General features: G+C 40.8%; 1 protein-coding gene across 1 annotated transcript; it reads right to left on the bottom strand.

Moving 5' to 3' along the window:
* Nucleotides 1-1,034: 1,034 nt before the first annotated feature.
* On the bottom strand, nucleotides 1,035-21,182 carry AMD1 (adenosylmethionine decarboxylase 1). Its single transcript, XM_060238169.1, has 9 exons — nucleotides 20,603-21,182; nucleotides 12,290-12,376; nucleotides 9,326-9,452; nucleotides 6,580-6,682; nucleotides 5,535-5,577; nucleotides 5,238-5,382; nucleotides 3,941-4,033; nucleotides 3,690-3,845; nucleotides 1,035-3,153 (listed from the first exon to the last, which is right to left on the bottom strand). Exons 1-9 carry the CDS (start codon nucleotides 20,734-20,736, stop codon nucleotides 3,019-3,021), a joined length of 1,023 nt encoding a protein of 340 aa, XP_060094152.1. The 5' UTR covers nucleotides 20,737-21,182; the 3' UTR covers nucleotides 1,035-3,018.
* Between the last annotated feature and the right edge of the window lie 1,020 nt (nucleotides 21,183-22,202).

The raw sequence follows: 22,202 nt of genomic DNA, 5'->3' as shown, positions 1-22,202 counted from the left end.
TCCACAGCATTTCTTGCAGTTCTTTGAAGACCCTACCATTAATGTGGGTCAGTAATTTTTAGTGCTTACAATTTATCTCCTTAAAGAGTGTAAAGGCACAACATGTTCTATTTTATACATTTAAAATATTCAAATAAAATTTCTACATAAATCACTTCAAATTAAATAATTTAGACATAAATCATTTACTTCATTTATACTCTGCTGTATCCCCAAAAGGGACCCAGAGCAGCTTATATGGCTATCCTTTTTATCCTTACGACAACCCTTTGAGGTAATTAGGTTGAAGGTGTGTGACTAATCCAAGGTCATACAGAAAACTTCCATTGTAGCAGGGATTCAATCCTTCAGATTCCAGGTTTGACAAATTAAAGCTTTGAATGCAGTTACATCACTTTCCCCTAATAAAAGTTAAGGTATTTGTTGCTATTATTATATTAGTACATTTTAAATGTTTTTACAAAATAAAAGCTGAAATAAACCATGCTAATCAGTTCACATTGACTTCCCAGCATATTTTCAAAATCTGATTTTTTCTGGAAGACTATCATTGAGAATTCAGGAGCATTTAAGTATTTTAGAGAATGTTTATGCTACCTTTCTAGGATCCTGCTTGAGTTGACTCAAGGAGAACAATTCAAATAACGTTTCTTTAAAGCAGCAATAACATGAGTTTAGTGCACCTAATTTTCTTTATATTGTGGGCTCTAACCAAGGAATCTGGATATACAGCAGTGAACTGAGACTGAAAAACATGGACAGCAACAGCTTTCAGACTTTCAATCCAATACTGCCTGTTTAATCACATCAGATCATTGATTAAAATAGCATAAACTAATACTTGATTAATAGAATTAGCATTGATAATTGGCTTTAATCTTCCTGGGTCAGGGATTTTTTATTTGTATCTGGAGACCTTACAGGAATCAAGTGTTTTTGTGAGATACAAATATTCAGTGAACCTGGTCAGTCTTGAAGTTGCCTCATATCCATTCAAAATCTAAGTATTTGAAAGTCTAAGCAAGATAAACATGTTTACTCATTGCAAAAAGCAAACTTTTATTGAAGCATTATGATTTCTGGTACAGATATATTTTTGTACATTTTAATGATTTATGTCTAACACCACAGAGAGAAGTTTTAACACCAAACATCACCTCCTCTTTTGTTCACCCTAGTGTTCATTATTACTCATTCAACAGCTTTCTATCCATGGCTTTTTTTCACCCAAATCTGCATTTTCAGTATTCACTTAGAATGGGATCTTCAGTTTAGCAGACCTCAAGCCAACAAGCAGTGCCATTCACATGGGGCACTTCTCAAGAACAAAAAGTACTAGAAACATTGGTCCTCAAAATCTAGAACACCCTAAACTTTTCAGGTGCTACTTAGAAGCAAATTAGTAATTTTGGTAGAAAAACTTTTTAAAATAAAAAGTCAATGTTTTCCACCTGCTTGATTTCCAACCAAGCAGATTTAGTAGTTTAGAAACACTAAAAAAGTGCGTTCTTTATTAATACAGAAGGAACAAAATATTGTCCTATTCAGAGAATCAAAAACATAGCAAGGACAAGTCAAAAATTGTAACAGACTTGCTTGGTCTCATAACAGCTGAAATCCCAAATATTTGCAAGCATTCCTGAACACACACACTCTCAGAAGCTTGCATTTATTAACTCCATACCCATGAAGTTGATGCCTATATAATTTGTTTTTAAAATTACTGTACTTCACTGTGTCTACATTCCCCAGTTTTTGCTTGCTGTAGCAAAAAACCACTCAATGCCTTCTGTGTCATGTAAAAGGAACCACACATTAATTAGGAAGAAACACAGATGAAGCCACAATATTGTTATAAAATTCAGCTTAACTATCACATGCACAATGATGTTACATGAAATCACAGTGTGGAAGGACATATGGTGTTTGATTACTATGAAGTAACATTTGAGCCAGCATATAAATTCACAATAAGAAGTGGCCAATAACAGTTTTGTGCAGTAGTTCTAAGTTGCATTTCTCTGAGTTTACCCAGTCTTCATAACCAAGTTACATTAAGCAGCACCAATCTCCTAGCAAGTTGGGTTCTGAAAGGCTGCAACTGTATTTGAAGTTTGTGAAGTGCCTGGAACAAGCTCTGGTGTGCCAGCCGAAATCAGACTGACAATGCAGTTAAACAGTTGTTCAACAAACTTCTTTCAGTTGCTGGGGATCGCCTTTCAGCAAAGACAAACACTAAACGTAACTGTGATGGTTTTGGCCTAAATTTAAGGACAAACAAAATAACTTGTGACCAATTAGTAAATTTCCAGAGGTGAACAGTTAGTGCATTAGCTCAAGAACATTTTTTTTTAAATCTTAGGTGGTTCTGGAAAGGTCTACAGGTCTAAAGTAGTAACAAATTTTTATAAAACTCAAAAATAGTTGAGTGGTCTATGTTTAAGTAGTCTTGTTCTCTCAGTCTCAACACTTCTAACCACAAGAATTTGACCCTCCACTGAGTTATTAATAACTCAAAAGGTTTTTGAAGTGTTTGCATTTTATACTGTAACTTCAAGAGGTTTTTTTTAAAAAGTCTGAAGTAACAGTATATATTCGTAAAAAAATAACTAGCTGTTCCAGATATGTAGGTTTAGGGTTATTCTAATGAGGACGAAATCCTTGTCTGTGGGGAATTTTTGGTGATACTTGGAGAAAAACTATACTGCATGTAATCCTACTTGAATTGTTTTTACAAGTGTGGTAAAGGTTCATACAGTAAAATTTTTCTACATGAATTTCAATTTCACAGCAAGAGTGAAATAGAATACCTAAACACAGAAGAGAGCATTCATGCAATATATCTAAATCTTCGATATAATGATGCATACAATTGAAAATTATACTATGATTACATCTAGGGCTTTCTGTGACTACGAGGTGGAAATGAAAAATATGGCCCCTTGAATCATTAACTAGAAAGCAATCACCACCTCCTCTATGGGGTATCTTTTTGCGCTTTTTCTTCATTTCTCTTAATCAACTCTGCTGCTTGTTCTTGGCAAAACTGGTAAAAACAAAGTTGTAGTCATTGAACTGAGCAATCTGACGATCTAGACGCTTAAAACCTTCAATCTTCTGGGCTGAAGAAAACACTGTGCGACATTTTGAGCTCTAGAGGAAAAAGAAATTAGGCATACTTAAACTCTGAAACAAAGAGAAACACCATAGCCCAATCTCCCAAAATATTTTACTTTCCATCAAGCACACTTTGAAATGTAAAATGGTTTTATAGCTCTTCAAGTGAACGTGCTCTCCACACCCCATTCTGGTACACTGTTCTAAAGGGTTTGCCGTGAGTATATAGCTTATCCACCAGAAGAATGGCGGTGGTGGGGAAAGTACACAAACTCTTATAAGTGTGGCCAAGAGCAACTGTTGCTTTGATCAGCGATCTAAAAAAGATTTACTAAAAGGTCTACAGTGATAATTGAATTCGGCTTTTTGTTGCCATAGTCCAAATCTACTGCTCTAGAAAGATGCATAATTAGCAGCATTTGTGCAAAGCTTTGTTTAGTGGCATATGGACTCTACTGCTAGATTTAACTGTTTGATTATGGCAATAAAAGTATATTTTTATTTTAAATAGACAAGGAAAGAAGTCTTCATTAATAGTCTCACTCATACCTCCCAAAATAATATAGATTTACCTGATTAACAAAGAGGGTTGTCACAAATTTTCCTGGTTTAAAAATATCTATGACCTTTCTAATTAGGTCATCATAGGATGTCTGACTTATGTTTGTTTCAAAACTAACATATGAAAACTCTGGTTCTGGAGTGATGTGAATAGTCCAATAAGTTCCCTGGAAAAATAAAGGAACTGTGTTAGACGTTTCAATACAGTACCGCTTTAAGATGTGAATAATCTTTGAGGAACAGCAAACAACACAATACTCACATCTGATTTCATCCCATTCATTGAATACCCACAAGGATTGAACATTGTAGCATCAATGACAGAACCTGGTATCAGGTCACGAATTCCACTCACCTAAAACCCAAGAACAATGTAACTCTTACTAAATAAAATTATTGTTTAGTTAATGGGATAGCCAAGCTGTAAGCAAATACACAGGGTTAATTATTGGTAGCCGGTCTAGTAGGCCTATTTGTGCCTATCCTTACATATAATGGCAGTTTCATGTGTGTGCATACACAGCTACATGTCCCTAATAAGATGTCCAGTGTAGTAAGCGTATCTCCTTTCCTCTATAACAACACATAGTTAGACATGACCCAACTACTCTAAAAGCAGCAATTAGTAGTTTATTATACACAGTAATCATATTACTTTAGCTGACTCAGTTACTGCACCTGAACTATTCATATCCCTTCTGAAATGGATCAACGTTAGAGATCAGATTTTTTTTTTTACATTGTTAGCAGCCTTATCCATCTAAACCTAAGTGCCTCTTAGGTGCACTATCCCTTAAACTGATGGCATTTTCTTCTAACCACCATATTTACATGAAGGAAAACAAAGCAATCCTAAAGCATGCCAAGGCTTTTCTGCAGCAATGATATTTCAGATCACCTCAGCTTTACCACAGCAAATGATACTATAGCCTCCCCTTCTTTGCCTTTCTTGGAGAAATGGGGAGGGGGAGAGAAATAAACCAACAGTTTTAACTACTTGGTAAAATAATAGGGAAGGCACAAATGTAAACTATTTTCTTCATCTAAAGTGCCCCCTCACCAATCTAACCAGAACAGTTTGATATTGTTGTGATAGGAACAGCACTTAATAAATTAACTTGTTCTCTGTGGCACACTAACTTATGGATTGCACAAGTCTATCAGTATGGAAACAATGAGCAGATGGTCCAGCTTTTCAAAGGATTTGATTGGCTTTTGGATTCTTGCAATTCCAATCCTAGAACACTTGGAATTATGATTATTCTGATTTTACAGATTACAGTTGGGAGCCAGACCACTGTAAGAAAGAGGAACTTTGCTGCTTTCCACTTCTTTCTACAGCCCTCTGCACTTCCCTAAAAAACTGCTTATGAAAACAGAGAAAACATGGGAACAGGGTAGGTGTCTTCCCCTTTTCCTGATCAGAACTGTACTTGTTGTAGCCTAGACTCAACCCAACAGCTTGTCAATAGCCTCTACAAATGTATGACTGCATACTATAGGCACTGCAGTATCCTGGTTCAATTCTGCTCCTTTAACAGCTGAAATTATGAACTTACACGAGTGACATCATTTGCAGTAACACCGTCTTTCATGTAGAACTGGTCCATAACTAGTGGGTCAAGCTCGCTCATCAGAATTTCCAGTGTTTGATCTGGCTGAGTGATTACTCGACTCTCTGGAAAATCCAGAGTGTACAAGTACCTGTTTTAAATAAATACTATAATTACTCAAAAGTAATTGAAGTTAACAATTTTGATGTCTAATTCTTTCTGCCACTTTATATTGACTTTCATTATATGTTTACAAGGTAGAAATTTATTCTAAAGATTTTAGAAAGGTAAAAGCAAATTTACCAGCAGTCAGAATTCATACGGCCCATGCAATAAGCTGCTCCATCTGTGAAAAACAAGAGACTAGAGGTAGATCACAGAGAACTACCATCTTTTTTTCCTGAAAGAGATTTAGTGCTGCCTACTAAATTTATTATCTAACCTATTATACAGTTCATATTGCATCCTGTAGTCAAGTATAGGGAAATAAGGCTTCTTGTAGCAGTAAGAGCCATTATTGCTTGAGGTGTCTTACTTGCATGGCTCCCAGCACTGGGTGTTCACAAAAGCTGTAACAGGATTTCTTGCTGAAAGATTAATCCATGCATCACTTACTGTAGCCAAATTGTGCTATATATTACACATTCTTTGCCTCCACTGTATTTACATCCTGCAACCTTGCTCCCATCAAGCTAATCCAACAGATAAAACATTAAACCAACTCAAAACCTTGTGCAAATAGTCCTGTGTGCATATACACATGCACATAATATCTTTTCTTACTATGACTGTATTTAAAATTCTATATTAGAACAGATTATAAAGTGGCACCTTAATTTCTGTAGGGAACCTTGGAATGGAATCACATCTTCACTCTGCCACTGTCATTCTTGCAGTGCTATCTTCAAGTGTATGGACAGTTTTAGTCAGTTCCAACTATTATATAATCTCTATAATTGAGACCTGATCTATTGAAGGCAACTACTATAGGTGGCTTTAAAAGGGATTAGCAAACTTCACGGAAGAAAAATCCATAATTACTACTAATCGTGTCAACCAAATGGAGTCTTAAGTTTAGAGGCAATGTCTCTTAATAACAGTTGCTAGGGAGCAAGAAGAGGAGGCTCTGGCCTTTGCTTGTTGGCCTTTTAGGACATCTGGCTGGCTACTATGGGGGAAAGGATTCTGGACTAAAGAATCTTCCATGTTCTTATATTCTGCTATCATGGTAACAGTGCAATAATAGTCTATATGCTAGATCTTCTGCTATAGCTTGCATAAACTTATTTGAAATTTCAATGTACATATACTATTGAAAACCAAAAATCAGTAAGAGATACTAACTTACTAGGAAATATTTCATTAAGGAACTCTACTTCTTCCTGGAAATTCCTGTGTGGGTACTCCTGGTGGGAAGGCTTCATGAAATTCTTACGTGAATAGAAGAAGCTCTGAAGGACAAGAAAGTTCAAATGAAATATGCAGCTTTCCTAAATGGTCTCACATAATATGAGGATTTTTTGGGAGGGGGAGGGGCACTGAGGAGACAGAATAGTGATTCTGTTTACCTGTTGATATAGTTTATAGAAATATTCTCCTGTACCCTACTATAATCAGTATTAAGTACAATCTGGAGATATCCTGATTTGATACTAGATTAACTACTTTACCACTATGCAGCTTTGAAATACTAAATTTATTCAGCACTGATATTTGTACAAAATGTGATTTATATTCAAGGACGCATACACCTATTTGTTACCACTGAACATGGATTTTGTTGCATACAAATACCACGTCATAATGACACTGAAGTCATGTGTGTTTTAGTTTTTATGTCATACTTAAATCACCATTTTTCTGGGGAATAGATATAACATGTCAAGTCACTCAAGAGAAGAGCCTCCAGGTTCCTTTTCCATCTACTGCACATTTTACCATCATAATACAAGGTATGATGCCAGGCATAGATAGAGGATGCATCACATCAATGACAACAGATATCTTAAGATGTTTTAGCTGCAGAGCAGATTCTATCTCCAACCTACTATCCTCATCCAGACACGCCACTATGATGATGCATTAAGAAGACCATGTCCTCAAGACAGGCACTTATCTTTTTTTCTTTAAAGGGCAACTCTGGACACTTTTACGTCAAAGCTGCCTCCACTGCTGTAACTAGGGGTCATTTTGTAGAAAAAGAGGTGCTGGAGCTCATTAGCATAAATCATTTGCATATGCTACTTGCCCCTGACATCCTGATACAGGATGCAATGAAACACCTATTTTATAAAGCCCTCTTGATCTTTTCACTCTTGGCAACTTCCATCAAGTTTTCAAGAACAGAATCCAGAGGTGTTTGTTTTCCCCAACAGGCACTTCATCAAATCTTCTTTCAATGGGTGAGGGACTGACAACCATCCAGTACCCTTCTGGGAGTTCTAATCAACTAGGAAGGAAAGTCTGAGCATTCAAATCCATCATACGCCAGGGAAGCTGGCTGGGTGACTTTGGGCAAGTCACAAGAACTCAGACTAACATACAGCAATGGGGTTTTGTGAGGGTAAAAGGGAAGAGAGGGGAATGATGTAAACCATTGTGAGTCTCTGGTAGTGGGGGGTAAAAATGAAGTTAACTAAATAAACAAGCTGGCTCCAATCTAGGATGCTGCAAGTTGCCTCAACTTCAACATGCTATCATTAACAGCTTGAGGCAATTTGCAGTCCCTGATTCTCATGAGCCTAGGAGGAGGAATGGATAAGCATGGAGGCAGGTGGTAGAGCAGCCCCTCTCAGCAGAGAAGCCTACACAGACTAGAGGCCAGACAGAGCTGTTTCAAGCAACTAATTTCCTTTTAAGGAGATGTAGGGAATAATGTCCATCAGTGGGCTTCTGCTTTTCACATGCCAGGCCTAGTTTCCACATGCAAAAGTATGAGGTGGTAGTAGAATACTGAAGGGGCAGGCTGGACTGCATCTTGGCAGGTAGCAGGTTCCGGTTTTGAATAGTTCACTTTTTAAAAAAATCCTCTGAAAACAGAAAACTATTACTGCAGCAAGAGAGCTGCTTTTCCCCTTTCTTTTTGTTTGTGGGGCTAGCTTTCTCTTTGCAAGGCATTTTAAAGGGAACACACTTCAAAAACACAACCTCTCCTATCTCTGTGTGAAGTGCGTCAGTCCACTTGACCAACCCCTGCATTTGATCACAGACTCCTCTCCCCACCAAGTCACAATCTGGGAAGATAGCCTTGGAGCCCCCCTCCCCCACCTTTCTCCTTTTAGGAATGAGGCACCTTGAATCTCTGCAACCCCAATCCACGGCCAAGGCCAAACAGTGCCATGGGGGGGGGGGGGCGCGGGGATGGAAGCCTTTGCAGCCCACATTACCTGCTGGCCTTTCCCTCATTTCCTCCTTAATCCAGGATTCCCCATCTCTGCCCTGTCTGTGCCAGGCGGAGCCACCTCCACCACTTGCAGCCCCCTTCTGCAGAGGGGACTGGCAGGTCCCCCATCTGCCACATGTTGCAGCCTTGGCATGGCTGTAGGTAGCTGGCATCCTACCATTCCTCACAGGCTGTAGTAGTAATGTCTTGCATTGTGGCAGCAGTTAGCTAGACTCTTTCCCCACAGACTGTATAACTGATAGCTACTTGCAAGAATCTTCTTAGCTCTCAGACAGGAGCTGAAGTGTTAACGAGCTTGGAAAAAGGTTTGTACACCTGAACTTTTTCAGTCAATATGTTAATATGTAGAATGCTGTCAGGACCTTACACAAGAACTACATTAGAAGAGTTAATTTCCAACAGAAGAGAAGAGAGCAATGTAAGCTGCTTTGGGTCCCCACTGGGAAGAAAAGTAGGGTACAAATTAATTAAATAATGGAATAATTTGGAAAGACAGTTAATCATAGGAAGATAATTTCAATTCAGTTTTATTAGGGTTTGTAGAATCTTTCAGGCTCAATTCAGTTTTAATATTTCATATGGCTATTCCTCAAATAAGCAGACTATACTTAACATATGACAATTGTGATAAAGATGCCAGTTGCAGAAATTCATACATAACACAATAGCGCTTGAGATTTCAGTATCTTACCTGAATAGAGTCAAACCCACAGTATTCTCTAGCAAGCTCTAACAGGGGAACCAGTGCCTGCAGTAAGAGGGTGGTACCACATGTCTTCAAAATGAAACGTCTCTTGGAGACAAACATGCTACTCTCACTGAAAAACAAATTATGTAAATACATTGTTAATACTGATCAGGCTTTAGGAGACTCAATTTTTTTTTTGCCCCAAATGCTACTACATTAAAATGAGAGAAAGCACAAATTTAAACCATCAGGAAAAACAGGCTCTCAAATCAAAGAGTAAGTGAATCCATAATTTGGCTGCAGGGGTTGTGTGTAGAGAAGCCATTTGGTCTCTTCATGTTGAGGCTTAAGCACAGTCTCAAGAGAATTCTGCCTTCAAAGTTCAACAGAATAGTATGAGAAACTGTTGCCTCTCTCTCCTGGCTGTGGAAAGTGAAGGAATCACATATGGTCCCCAGTAAAGAGAACTGATGGCTTGAAGTAATGTCTCAATTGTCTCAGTAGCAACCACATTTGCAGATTATGTCTGAGGCTGTACTCCTATCAATCTCAGTGTAACTGCAGCTTTGGCACAAACACAGCGTGTTTCTGTCTCTTCTCTGTGGAGTGTGAACTAGTGCCTAGTGAGTACTCTTAACTTGGAAGCCCACAGCCAAAGGGGGATATGACACTGGAGAGCCATTGCTAAACTGAGTAGACCTGGGGGAGGGGGGAGAGAAGCTTGCAATACCTTGCCATTTCATGTTTTCCCAAGCTGAGAGCATTTTATTTTTTAAAGTTTCTGCTGTGATCTTTTTGCTTTTTCTTAATGGTTTATTTTTAAAATTGCATCGTAAAATTCCACTATCCCCCCTTTCCATTTTAAACAAAATATTGCAAGTTTTAAGCATGTTTGTATTTTAAGTTAAAAATTGATATATTTAATTGTGTTGGCCTGTGTCCTCTATAAAGTCTATCTCTCTGCTATCTGGCACTACATTTTAGGACATGCATGGCTTGGCCCCACAAAGCCCCATTTATGTCAGATCTGGCCCTCCTAATAAAAGAGTTTGACACCCCTGATCTAACCCATTATTGATATGTAAAATCTGTTGAAACTCAGGTGTGAAAGTATTTGAGAATTTCAAAAATGTTCAACTTTGCAAAAGTGAAGCTATGATTCGAGGATGGGAGTATGGATGGACAGCCAAAAGATATTCATACATATTGGAAACGTTATTTTTAAACAAAGTTTGCGAAGGTAAAAAGTAGCACAAATAAACTAACATTCTGTATATATTCTAGTAAAGTATTATTTTAAATAATCCTGTATGGTGTTTGAAGGCTTAAGGTAAGTTATAAGATAATGAGAAAGAATATATGCCCTTATCAAGTGGGGTAAAAGTGGCATTAATCGAGAGCTTCTTTTCAAAAGGGGTTCCATTCCTATGACTTCCTTACTTTTAGGTTAAGAAACTGTTATAGACTCATGCAATTGCTCTCCTTTATTTATCTAAGTAACAATGATGGATGGATGATATGTTTTGTGGTATGAATGCAATAATTATGTTTTAATAAACAACCTCAGAATGGAAGCAGAGACTCTTTAACAGTATTTACTTGCATACTGTACCCAGACCAGACCTGTACCATTTCTGAGGTGTATCTCTGGCTAGGAGTTAAATAATCTGGTATAGGAAAGCTACCGTATTTTCAGTGCATTAGATGCTCCGGACCATTAGACGCAGGTGCCTGGCTGGGAGACAAGAGGCGAGATCGCTCCTTCCACCCCCACCGCAAACCCAGCACTTCGCAGGGAGCGATCTTGCTGCTTGTCTCCTAGCCAGGCATGCATGCGCGGGGGAAGCACGCCGGCGCCTGCGTGCCTGGCTGGGAGACAAGTGGCGAGATCGCTCCCTGTGAAGTGCTGGGTTTGCGGTGGGGGCGGAGGGAGCGATCTCGCCGCTTGTCTCCCAGCCAGGCATGCAGGCACGAGGGAAGCACGCCGCCCCCTCCACAGCCGGTGCTCGCAAAGCGCTGGGTTTGCGGAGGGGGCGGGTGGTTCCTCCATGCCTGTCTGCCTGGCTTCAGCTGATGCTTAAAGCAAGCGCTGGGATCGGAGGGCGGAGGGAGTGATCCTGGCGCTTGCTGTAAGCATCAGCTGAAGCCAGGCAGAGACATGGAGAAAGCACACTGCCCCCCTCCGCAGCCGGCGCTCGCGAAACGCTGGGTTTGCGGAGGGGGCGGGTGCTTCCTCAGTGCCTGTCTGCCTGGCTTCAGCTGATGCTTACAGCAAGCGCCAGGATCACTCCCTCCACCCTCCGATCCCAACGCTTGCTTTAAGCATCAGCTGAAGCCAGGCAGACAGGCACCGAGGAAGCACCCGCCCCCTCTGCAAACCCAGCACTTCGCGAGCGCCAGCTGTGGAGGGGGCGGCGTGCTTTCTCCGTGCCTGTCTGCCTGGCTTCAGCTCTGATGCTTAAAGCAAGCGCTGGGATTGGTGTGTGGATGAAGCGATCCTGGCGCTTGCTGTAAGCGTCAGAGCTGGAGCCAGGCAGGCAAGCGCGGGGGAAGCACCGGGAGCAGAGGCGGAGGCAGTGGATTGCCCCCCCCCAGAGGAAGGTACGTACCTTCGCTCCATAAGACGCACACACTTTCCCCCCCACTTTTTTTTTTGGGGGGGGGAGTGCATCTTATGGTGCGAAAAATACGGTAACTAATCTGGTATAGGAAAACCTATACCTGAATCAGGGCTGACTACAGTCATCCAGAACAACAGATATCTAAAGCAGTCTTATACTTGCTACTTTTAACAATTAGCTTTTTATTTATTACTACAGCACACCAAGCTCCATGACCTTTACTAGGCAGTCATAGCCAATTTAGAGCCATTCAGATAAAAAGTTGAGGTTTTGTCCTTCGGTACATTATAACATAACCCATTATAACACAGAGCTCTATTTTGACTTAAGTAAACTTTTTTTTTACCTGAGTACATAAGCTTCCTGCTTGTCAGTTTTTGTCACACTAATGATCAAACAATGCACATTCTCCAAAAGTTTGTCCCATTCAAACCTGTTAAAAAAAGGTCTGGCATTAGCTCTTTTACAATCAATTACAGTATACCCAAAAGTAAGCAGATCACTATTATTTCTGAAATGAAATTATAAATGTTAAGACCCAAGTTGAAAGCTGCAATATCCAAATACAAGTTTTCATTGTTTTTTAACAGAACTGGCTTACCTGCTCAAGTCTTGAGCAAAGATCTCCCAAAGAAGGTCAAAAAATGAATAGTTCCAGTTCCACCCAACCCTACTGCAAACCCTCCCATCTATATTCCACACCACTCCTGAAGACCACCAAGCCCCCAAAATAACTTTAAGGGAACACAAGGAGCTGCAACAGCAAAAGATCCTTTACTCAAGACTATTTGAATCCAGCCCATAAAGTAGTAATGCAATTACTAGCTGCATTCATGAGTTACTTAAATCTACTTAATGATTTTTTTAAGATTGTCTTTTCAGTCAGTAGAAACAAGTTAAACAATTGCAGGTGTAATTCATTGTTAAACAAGACAATTCACTGTTTGTTTTTATTAATTATCTTGGGCACCCAAACAATTAAGCATCCAACATCAGCACTATTTAAAGAAGTCATAATGCTTTGAGAGTTAATACTATTTTCCACTGAGGGGAGAGGAAATGTTGATTGATTTGTAGTACAACAGCACGTTTCCAGTCATCCTGCCCTGTGACACTTAATAACACAGGTTGAGGTTTTCAAAGCTTTATAGACCTAGTCACTTTTCATACCACCATGCCAAAATGCAACAGGCAAGGACACTTCAACAACAGACTTAGATCCAGCAATGTACAAGAGGAAACATAAATGGGCTTTTCTTGCATTTTCACTTTTACAAGACCTCTAATGCAACCAGGAGCTTTGCACTGGATCTAACTTTAAACCCATTATCACTCACTTCTTATATTTGAGATTAACTGAAATCGTGATTTGTTAGTGTTAGTCCACTGATGTTTTAAAAATGAGACGAACGCTTAAGTAAATGTAGACCTCATGCAGATAAGTTTCATCTTACTAGCTGTATGAACTGAGGATCGGTAGATAGATAGGAGCTATGATGCTGCAGCAGCTATGACACTGTGGTAAGTATTATACTTTAGACACAGGCATTTTTATTATGTGCTTCACTGTATTACAATCGCACAGTACTGAAAAAGAAAAATACACCTTTAGACCTCATATTTAGAAGCAGTTTACATATCTGAGTTATATTTCCAATACTCTTTTTATTATATATTCCTTTCCAATTCAGGTGAATATATTTTTATTCATGACATATTCTAAATGCAGCAATGAGGCATCTATGCGTGTGTGATTTTTTGTAGATTCCTTTATGTGGCAGTCCCCTGTGCTGCTTCCCACTCTATTCCTGAGCTGCTCAACCATCAGAAAGTTTTTCAGGGGAATCGGAAGGCTGCAAAGGAAGGTGGAAGAAATCACTGTGTGAATTAGTTAGATTCAGAGTTTATTGGATCCACCTTGTGTTTTAGAAAAGATCACAGCTGTAAAGGGATTTGCTTTTCCCCAAGTTACTGTCACAACTACCTTCTCTATGAATTAAGTGCCCAGCAAAAGAGAAACTGTAATCCATATTAGAAAAAGATACATAACATTCATGTTGGAAATTAAGCTAATTCAGAGTTCTCTGTAAAGCACAATTATTTTTCAGACAAAGGGAGATGTACATGTCCCAATTCAGATTCAATGTAATTAAACTGACAGAAGGCCTGTGTGCTGTGGAGACAGCAAGGTGAAGCGTTGATTTCCCAAGAGTTTAATGGGAAAGATATAACTTACCCCAATCATTCCATGTGGTAGACACCTGCATGGAAGACACCCTTTTTATCACTTATGAGAGGCTGCCTCCCCTCATGAAGAGAGAATAGGCTGTGTTGGAAGAGAACATTATTCCCTCTACACATCCTGTTACTGAAAAAAAGAAAAAAGATATATCTTTATCTGCCACCAACTAAACAGACTGGACAGCTCCACTCTAACAAAGACCACAAGGTTATTCCATACAAGAATCTGCAATCCTGAGTTCCCTGTGATCTCATCCAATATAACCTGTACAGTGGCCACCCCACACTGGTCTCAGGAAGTGGAACCAAAGTGGCATTTTGTGCCATTTAAGAATACTCATAATGTCATCCGGGATTTTGTTCTAATATGATAGATTCCAGGTTTGAGGCTTGAAGCAAAACAATGATGTAGTATGTTGGGAAGGATGGTTGGTACATGTTGAGCATTCAAGGGTGTCAGACCTGATCAGAAAACTTCATAGTCCTTTCATGGATGAAAGAACTCCACATACTATCAGGGATATTCTTTACATATCAGTCCTGCACATTCTGTTTACTGTGAAAATTTCATTTGAGGGTAGCATATTATTCAGGCTCCTATGTTAAGGTCTGGCTCAATTAAAAGAAAGGATTCCTGTAGTTTAAAATTCTCTGCCATTTCCTGGGATCTCTAGCGTTATGCAACTATGTAACTTCACATTGTTCAAGGGCCTACCACCACCATAGGAAATACCTTACATTGATTACTACCAATTGTTCAACCATTGCTAATGATAGCATGGATGCATATACACAATTGTTTTAATTGTTAGGTGCATCACAAGGGGTCTGCAAGATGCATGCAGTTTTCCATGAATGTGCAGTTCTCATAGCTTATATTCTGAACAAAGCAGCAGAAATCCTTGAGGCATCCGTTATCATTGATGCTCTCATAGTGTATCACAGGTATCTCAATACATCAAGATACTAAACCACAATGCAACAGAATTTTAGAATTAGTAAAACAGCAAGTTCCTCATCCCTTAGGGTGGAATGAGAACTATAAAAGTTTCTTCAACCCATAATTCCCAGTGGGATGGGGAAAAGAGAAACCCTTTTAGCTAGGTGTCACCTGCCGATAAATTCAGTAATGCAAATCAACACAAAGAAGATCAAATGCTGAGATTCTTCCTGGCCTTTTAGACAGACAAAAGTAACCTTCTGTTGCTGGTTTGCTTCCATAACAGTACATGGTTCACTGACCCTAAACTTCTGAAGAAGGCACTTCACAATCTAGTTCTAAATAATTACCCATGGGTTCAAGCTAGAAGAATGGAATTCTATTCATATTTCTGAGCAAGCCCTAGTTAAGGACAGAAGTTCTTCCTCTTACAGAAATACTAAAGGCCATGGATTTCCCATATGGAAAACACTGTATTTAAAATTAAACTCTTACTTAATATGCAAAGATCACAGGAAAGCATCTGGATAGGAGACAGAACCTTAACTTAAAGACCTGTAATTTTGCTCCCCAAACAGTGACACTGAGATATATGATTTCTACTGCTGTATTTTTATATGAAAAATAGTCTTTCTAAGAATCATTGTTTCTTAAACAATGAACTGTTACAATTGCCAATGTTAGGCAAAGCTTCTGGTAGAAAAGGGGTGGCCAAACTTACTTAACCTTACTTAACCTAAGACCCACGTAGAATAAATGTCAGATGTTTGAAAGCCACAAGACAGGAATGAAGGAAAGCAAATACAAGAGGGAACGAGAGGTAGAAAGAAAGCAACTTTAACTTTCAATGCATTCTCCAAGCCACTGGCTGGCTTGGTGAGAGCCACACAATACGTGTGAAAGAGCCACATGTGTCTCTTTAGCCGCAGTTTGGCCACCCCTGCTCTAGCAATTGCATTAAAGAATACTTATTTTATTTATCTGTAGGACAGCATTAAAGGAACAGCAAAAGGGGGAAAATCCCAACCTGAAAATCAGGAACCTAAAATGTTGAGCAGCTAAAACATTAAAGCTGCAGGTACATATTAAAAATCCATATTAACAAGATCAAGTAGGTCACCTGATTGGTTTTTACCTCAAGGCCAAAACTAAAAGTTTAATGTTTTATCAAGTGCTAATCATACCGTAATCACTAATCTGATGTAGCATTAAAAACCAATTCAATTGATGCTATGGAATATGATAACGAAACTGAAGCACTGAGTGCACTCTACGGAACAGGTAATTTTTTTTAGATGGAAGGGAGGACAACCATGTCTATGGAACACAATGTAAATCTTAACTGGGCTACAATTACTGAGTTTTTATTTTTTTAATTTTAAAGCTATAGCTTTGTTTTTATATTTTAAGTACTGTAACTTAATACTGCCCCCCCCCTCTATTTTGTTTACAGATTAATGTTTAACACAGAGGTGTTGAACTCATTTGTTAGGAGGGCTGGACCAGACATAAATGCCATTTTGTAAGGCTGTGCTGTAAAATTAACATGAGGTACCAGATATAAACTTTATAAATCTGATTTCAGATGGCGAATGGCAATAGCAGGTGAATGACAAGAGAAAGCTTGATTGAGAATTAAGTGTGATATGCAGAGGGGTGGGTAGGAATGTATATACCAGCACTGGTAAATTGGTAATGACATAGAAAACCTAGGTCTCAATTCAGTCCAGGAGGACACAAAGAATAAATGGGCATAAATAAGTCTGACACCAGAAACTGCAACATTCAAAAACTAGTGGCGGAACATTTAACCTTCCAGGACATTCAGTTGCTGACCTAAGAGTAGCAGTTCTCTAACAAAGGCATTTCTAAGGGAGATTAGAAAGAGACTGCAGAACTGCAACTGATAATGAAGCTCAATGCATCCTCCAAGACTGAACTGAGACCTAGGTTTCCTGTCTCATTACCAACACCTGTTATTGTAATTTGGCATCTGAAATTACTCCACTCTCCAAGATATAAGGATCAATGGATTAATATTCTAGCAAGCAGAATCCAGAAGAAGTGAGCACTAACTCAGAAAACTTCATGCTCTGCCACAAATTTTGTTAGGTGCTACTGGACTCTTGCTTCTTTCCTCTAATAAAGATTGCAAACTGTGCTGTTAGGCTTCTTCCCCTCCCCCCCCTTTCATCTGTTTAAACTGGAGAAGGCTATCTCTCCAAGTGAAATACTGTGATTTCAGACTGTGCAAAAAGGGGCAAAAAAAGCAAAGGGAGTGAAGAAAGGCAGCCAGAGGGGGAGACATGTTGAACTAGAACACATGGAACCATAAATGTGTTTTTAAATACCTAGCCATCTACTTCCACTCATTAAATGATGGAATCCAATCCAAGCGTTCTAATTCCTAATCAAGGTATTTTTGAGACAATAAAATCCCAGACAGGCACTGAGAAATCTAATAAAAAAAACCTTTTCAAAATAAGCCAAAGTAATTTCCTTTTAAATTCTCCTTGCCCCTTATCCCAACCCTGCCCCTTCCTTTTAACACACAGAGTGAAAACAAGAAGAGTGAGAGGAAAGAGAATGAAGTGAGAAAGCAGAATCCATCCATTCACCTTCTGAAGAAAAATGAAAGCTTATGCCTAAATAAAATTTTGCTTGGGAAGGAGAGGCTTGGTTCTCTCCTTTAAGAAGGGGGAATTGGGCAAGATTGCAAGCTGCGATGCAGCAGTGGAAGCAGCCCCAAGAAGGAAGCAAAAGAGAGCCAGTTGCTTGTGGGACATATTGCAACCCTGCAAGGGCCAGATCCATTCCACACAGGCCATATGTTTGATACCCCTGATTTAACATTTATTGCTTATTATTCATCTTATCAAAATCAAAATAAAAGGTTAGAAAGTGGAAAAGATCTTTAAATCTAAGTATTACTCAGAGGAAAAAACCCAAGATATTTAAAGAAAACGTTAATTTTTTTTCAAAACAAGGATTTCTAGTATTAATGATAGGTGTCAACACAAATACTTTAAACTTTTGTTTACAAAACATAAAAACAAAAATTCTAAATCAGACCATGCTATTTTGGACATCAAGAGCATTCTGGAAAATTCTCAAATCCAATTTTTTCCTGGCAAGTCTATACCCTCTAAGCTGTGGAGTCTTGTGAGCAAAAATTCTACTTTGTGGGTTACTGACATTAAAGTTGTGAGCTACTGCATAAATTAGTTTGCTCTGGGGCCGTTTTTTCTGAGCTGAGACAAAAATGTGTAAGCCGGAGGCTAAAAAAATTCATCTTAGAGGGAACACTGGTCTGCACTAAACTAAATTTTTCACATTCCAATTAATTTATGCTAAGTAGACAAAAAAGGTGCCTTCAAACAGTTAACTCCAGCTCTTATGACCCAATCTGTGCTTCATGTTTCCAACTACACATCAGTCAGATGCAAGGTCTTCATTTTACTTCCCTTCATTGCTTCTACCTAAATAGCCAACAGTACCCATAAACTGGTTGCTGCTACTGTGTGGCAGGGCAAGAAATATTTTCCAAATGTAATACACTTATATGGTAAAAGCAATTTAATAGCTGGAAAACAAAACTGAAAGCCACAGTATAACACAGGCAATCATAACTTTTTATTTTTAGGAGCAATGTTCACAGTGTATTGATTCTCTTTCCTTAATTATTAACTTCAACAAGCTTATTTTCTCTCAACACATCTAAAAGTTTTCATTCTGTACAACAGTACAAGAACTCAGAAATCTTAAGTCGTTTAGTTAACTATCCAGAGTGCTGCATGCAAGCAGTACTCACTGCTTTCCCCTCTCAATTTCAGAAGTTCAGTTTTATCACACTTTTCTATTCTGGCCCTTAAATATAGTCTCCACTTTTTCAGAAAATCACTGAAGCCAGACTGTCCTCACACACAAGGCAAGGAAGAAACAAGCACATGCACATTTGAGTTTGTGTTCAGGCCTCCCCCCACCCGTCCCCGTTGGTTGAGCTGGCGCTTTCTCCACATTCCTGAAATGCCCACTGGATGACAGCCCCAGGCCCGGCCCTTCCACAACACTGCAATTTCATTGGCTTGAACTGGTCAATGGGAAAAGAGGCCCCTCTATCTGGGGTGCGCGGCAGAAGCCTCACGTGTGATCCCTGTTCCAGCCACATTTTTTTTAAATAGGAGGGGCTTCCTTCACCCTGCATCCATGCCAAGTTCGACAAGAGCCAAGGGCACAAATAAGGCACTGGAGCCATGCTCTCTGCCCCTGCTCTGCTCACCAGAGCTACTCCCATGAGGCCTACAACAGTAGCCCTGCCTCAGTCCGAAGCTAAACATAGCCCTTCGATCTTCTGGGCACTGATTGAATGAAACAGGCCGCAGTAAAGCCCCCTTTGACAGATAGATAAAACAACCCGATTAGGTCCAGCACAAAATCAATTTATTTTAGTGGACCGCCCCCTCAGAACTTGACCCGGCGAGTCCGCTGCCAACAGCGGGAAGTGCTACCCGAGCGCAGAGAAAGGCCCAAACCACCCGCGAGGGAAGCCGCGTGTAAAGTACTTACCAATGCGAATATCGCACTACTTCAAAACGTACGTTTATACGCCGCGCGCTAACTCCACACGCGAAAGGGCAGACTCACGTGATAAGTGATTTATACGTGACCGAGCAGGTTAACCTGGACACCTATCGTTGAAATGACTGTGGTTCAAACCTCAGCTCTGTGGGAATCTTCCCCTAGACGCCTCTCCCACAAGCTGCCATCTAGGGCCACGGTGACTAAACGAGGCGTCCATTGCTCTCTGCTCCCCTCCCCCCAAGTGGAAGGAAGAGGAAGAGCTACAGAGAAGGAAGCAGAGATCTGCTGGTTAAAGCCTCCGGGTCGGGAATCAAGCTCCGCATTAAAGAAATTTAGTAAGGATCCCAATAAGCGCGACTCGACCGAGCGCCCCAGGAAGGTCGAAAACCGCCGTCGCACCTTAACCCATTCCCCGTCAACTACTGCCGAGGGCTCCGGCCTTCCTGGAATGCAAATCGAGGCCTGCCGCCCCGCCTCGAAGTGAGGCCCGCGTGAGCGACAGGGACCATAGTGACCGTTGGGGACGGTTCCTCCTCTCCCTCAGCAACGACCGGCGAGCCCACTCACGTCACTCCGAGGCATCTCCCCCCCCCCCGCCGAGAAATTCTCCCTCTTCACCTGGCCGAAGGGCAGCCCTCCCCTCCCCTCCCCTCCGCCGTTCTGAATGGAGGAGACGCCATACCCTTCTCCTTTACCGGCCATTAGCCTTGCTCACTTCCCGCCTAGCGGTGCCGGCATCGCGCTCACCCTGCTGCCAGTGCATGTGCGCCACCAGTCGGGCATTTCGACCACCCACTTCACTAACCCATCCATGTTTTCTTCACTCTCTCCAGTCCACCCCGCCGCCCTTCCCTTTACCTCACCGGCCGGCCGGCCTGTGCCTCCCTCCCTACTAACCTGGGAATGGTGCGGAGGTCGCCGGACCCCTTGCTCTGGTGCGGCTCCTGCTGCGAGGGCTGTTGTCGGGCGAACCACACCTCCAGGAGCTTCTCAGTCCCTTCGAAAAAGTGTGCACCGTTCTCCTCCATCATGGTGAGACAACTCCGCAAAACCAACAACCACAGAAATTAAAGACAGGCACCCCCGACCAAACTGCTGCTGCCGCCGCCGCCCTCCTTTTCCTCCTCACCTACACACTGGCTACAGCTGGTCACTACTATTGGCGTTTTTCGGGGCCGCGTCGCAGCCCGTCCAGGCAGGTTTCACCTTTGACGGGGTAGTAATCTTATACTAAGCTTTAAAAAAAATACCAGCGAGCGGTTGCGGGAAAGGTAACGGGTCCTTTCGAAGGGGGGAGGAAAGTGGACGCAGGGTGGAAGGAAAGAAGCGCGGAGTGGGCAGGCGTGCAGGCGATGCGGTTCGGTTCCTTGTATTCCGTGTGTTCCCCTGTTACAGAGAAGAGCGTAGAGCGAGCGCTAGCTAATGTCGCCGGCCATACTGTGTAAGCGAAGGAAAACCGCGCACGCAGCAGCTTTTATTCCAGCACAGGTACCAGCGACCCACCCTGTAGGGCCCCGTGATTGGACGGTTTCCTCTTAGTCCCGCCCACCCCTCTCATCTATAGGATATTTCAGCTGTCTATCATCCGTCTCGGGCTCGCCCGGTGCTCCTGCCGGTTGCGAGCTTGCGTGCCCTTAAGCTAGGTGGCCAGCAAAGTGAGGCAACGTTGCCGATTGGCACATGTATGAACGTGAAGGCAACCAATGCATGTGAAAGTGGGCGAGAAGAGCTGCAGTGTGAGACGCGGAAGGAATGCAACGAAAACTCCCACATACACTATTGCATAACCACTTCAGAATATATGATTCTGATGATATGAGAGCATGTTAATGTGATCATTCGAGGAGCTCTGCCGAGACTTGAAACTTGGGTTCGTTTTCACCATCTTTTTGGCTGAAGCTTAACAATTACCCAAATTTATATACCAATAAATGGGCCTTGGATACATTTTCAGAACGTCGTGAAAGAAGCTAGAGTCCACGACAGTTTCGAGTTTAGTATGTACATAAGAAAGATTTAAATATCACATTTGCAGGTGTGGCGCATGTCTCCCCTCTGTTTCCCATCCTTACCCACAAATCTATATCTGGAACAACTTGGTATTACTGCAAATTATCTTGTGTGTACGTGTGTGTGTGTGTGTGTTTGCAGGCACAGGAAAGAACAGGGAAATTAAAGTGGTATTTAATACAGGCATATGTGCCCTTGTTGATGACACTATTAAACACAAGATATTAAGTTCTCAAACATAAAATTGTGTTGTAGTGTGTGCCAAAATAATTCTAAAGTGGCAATCTGATGTCCATTTACGTTGATATATATACCATTTATTTTAAAGAATTATCCTGAACAGAATTACACCTATCCAAGGAAGCACTCATAAGTAAGTCTATTCAAAAACAACAGATTTATTAAATGAGGAATACTCTAATGAAATGTTCTTGGGATTGCTACTTCTGTTAAGTGGGCCCTCTACATGTGATTTTGGTTAAGAGGC

Source organism: Heteronotia binoei, chromosome 1, assembly GCF_032191835.1.
Source record: "Heteronotia binoei isolate CCM8104 ecotype False Entrance Well chromosome 1, APGP_CSIRO_Hbin_v1, whole genome shotgun sequence".
Classification (NCBI taxonomy): Eukaryota; Metazoa; Chordata; class Lepidosauria; order Squamata; family Gekkonidae; genus Heteronotia; species Heteronotia binoei.
Note: the sequence above shows the minus strand (reverse complement) of the source record. Positions and strands in the feature narration are given on the sequence as shown.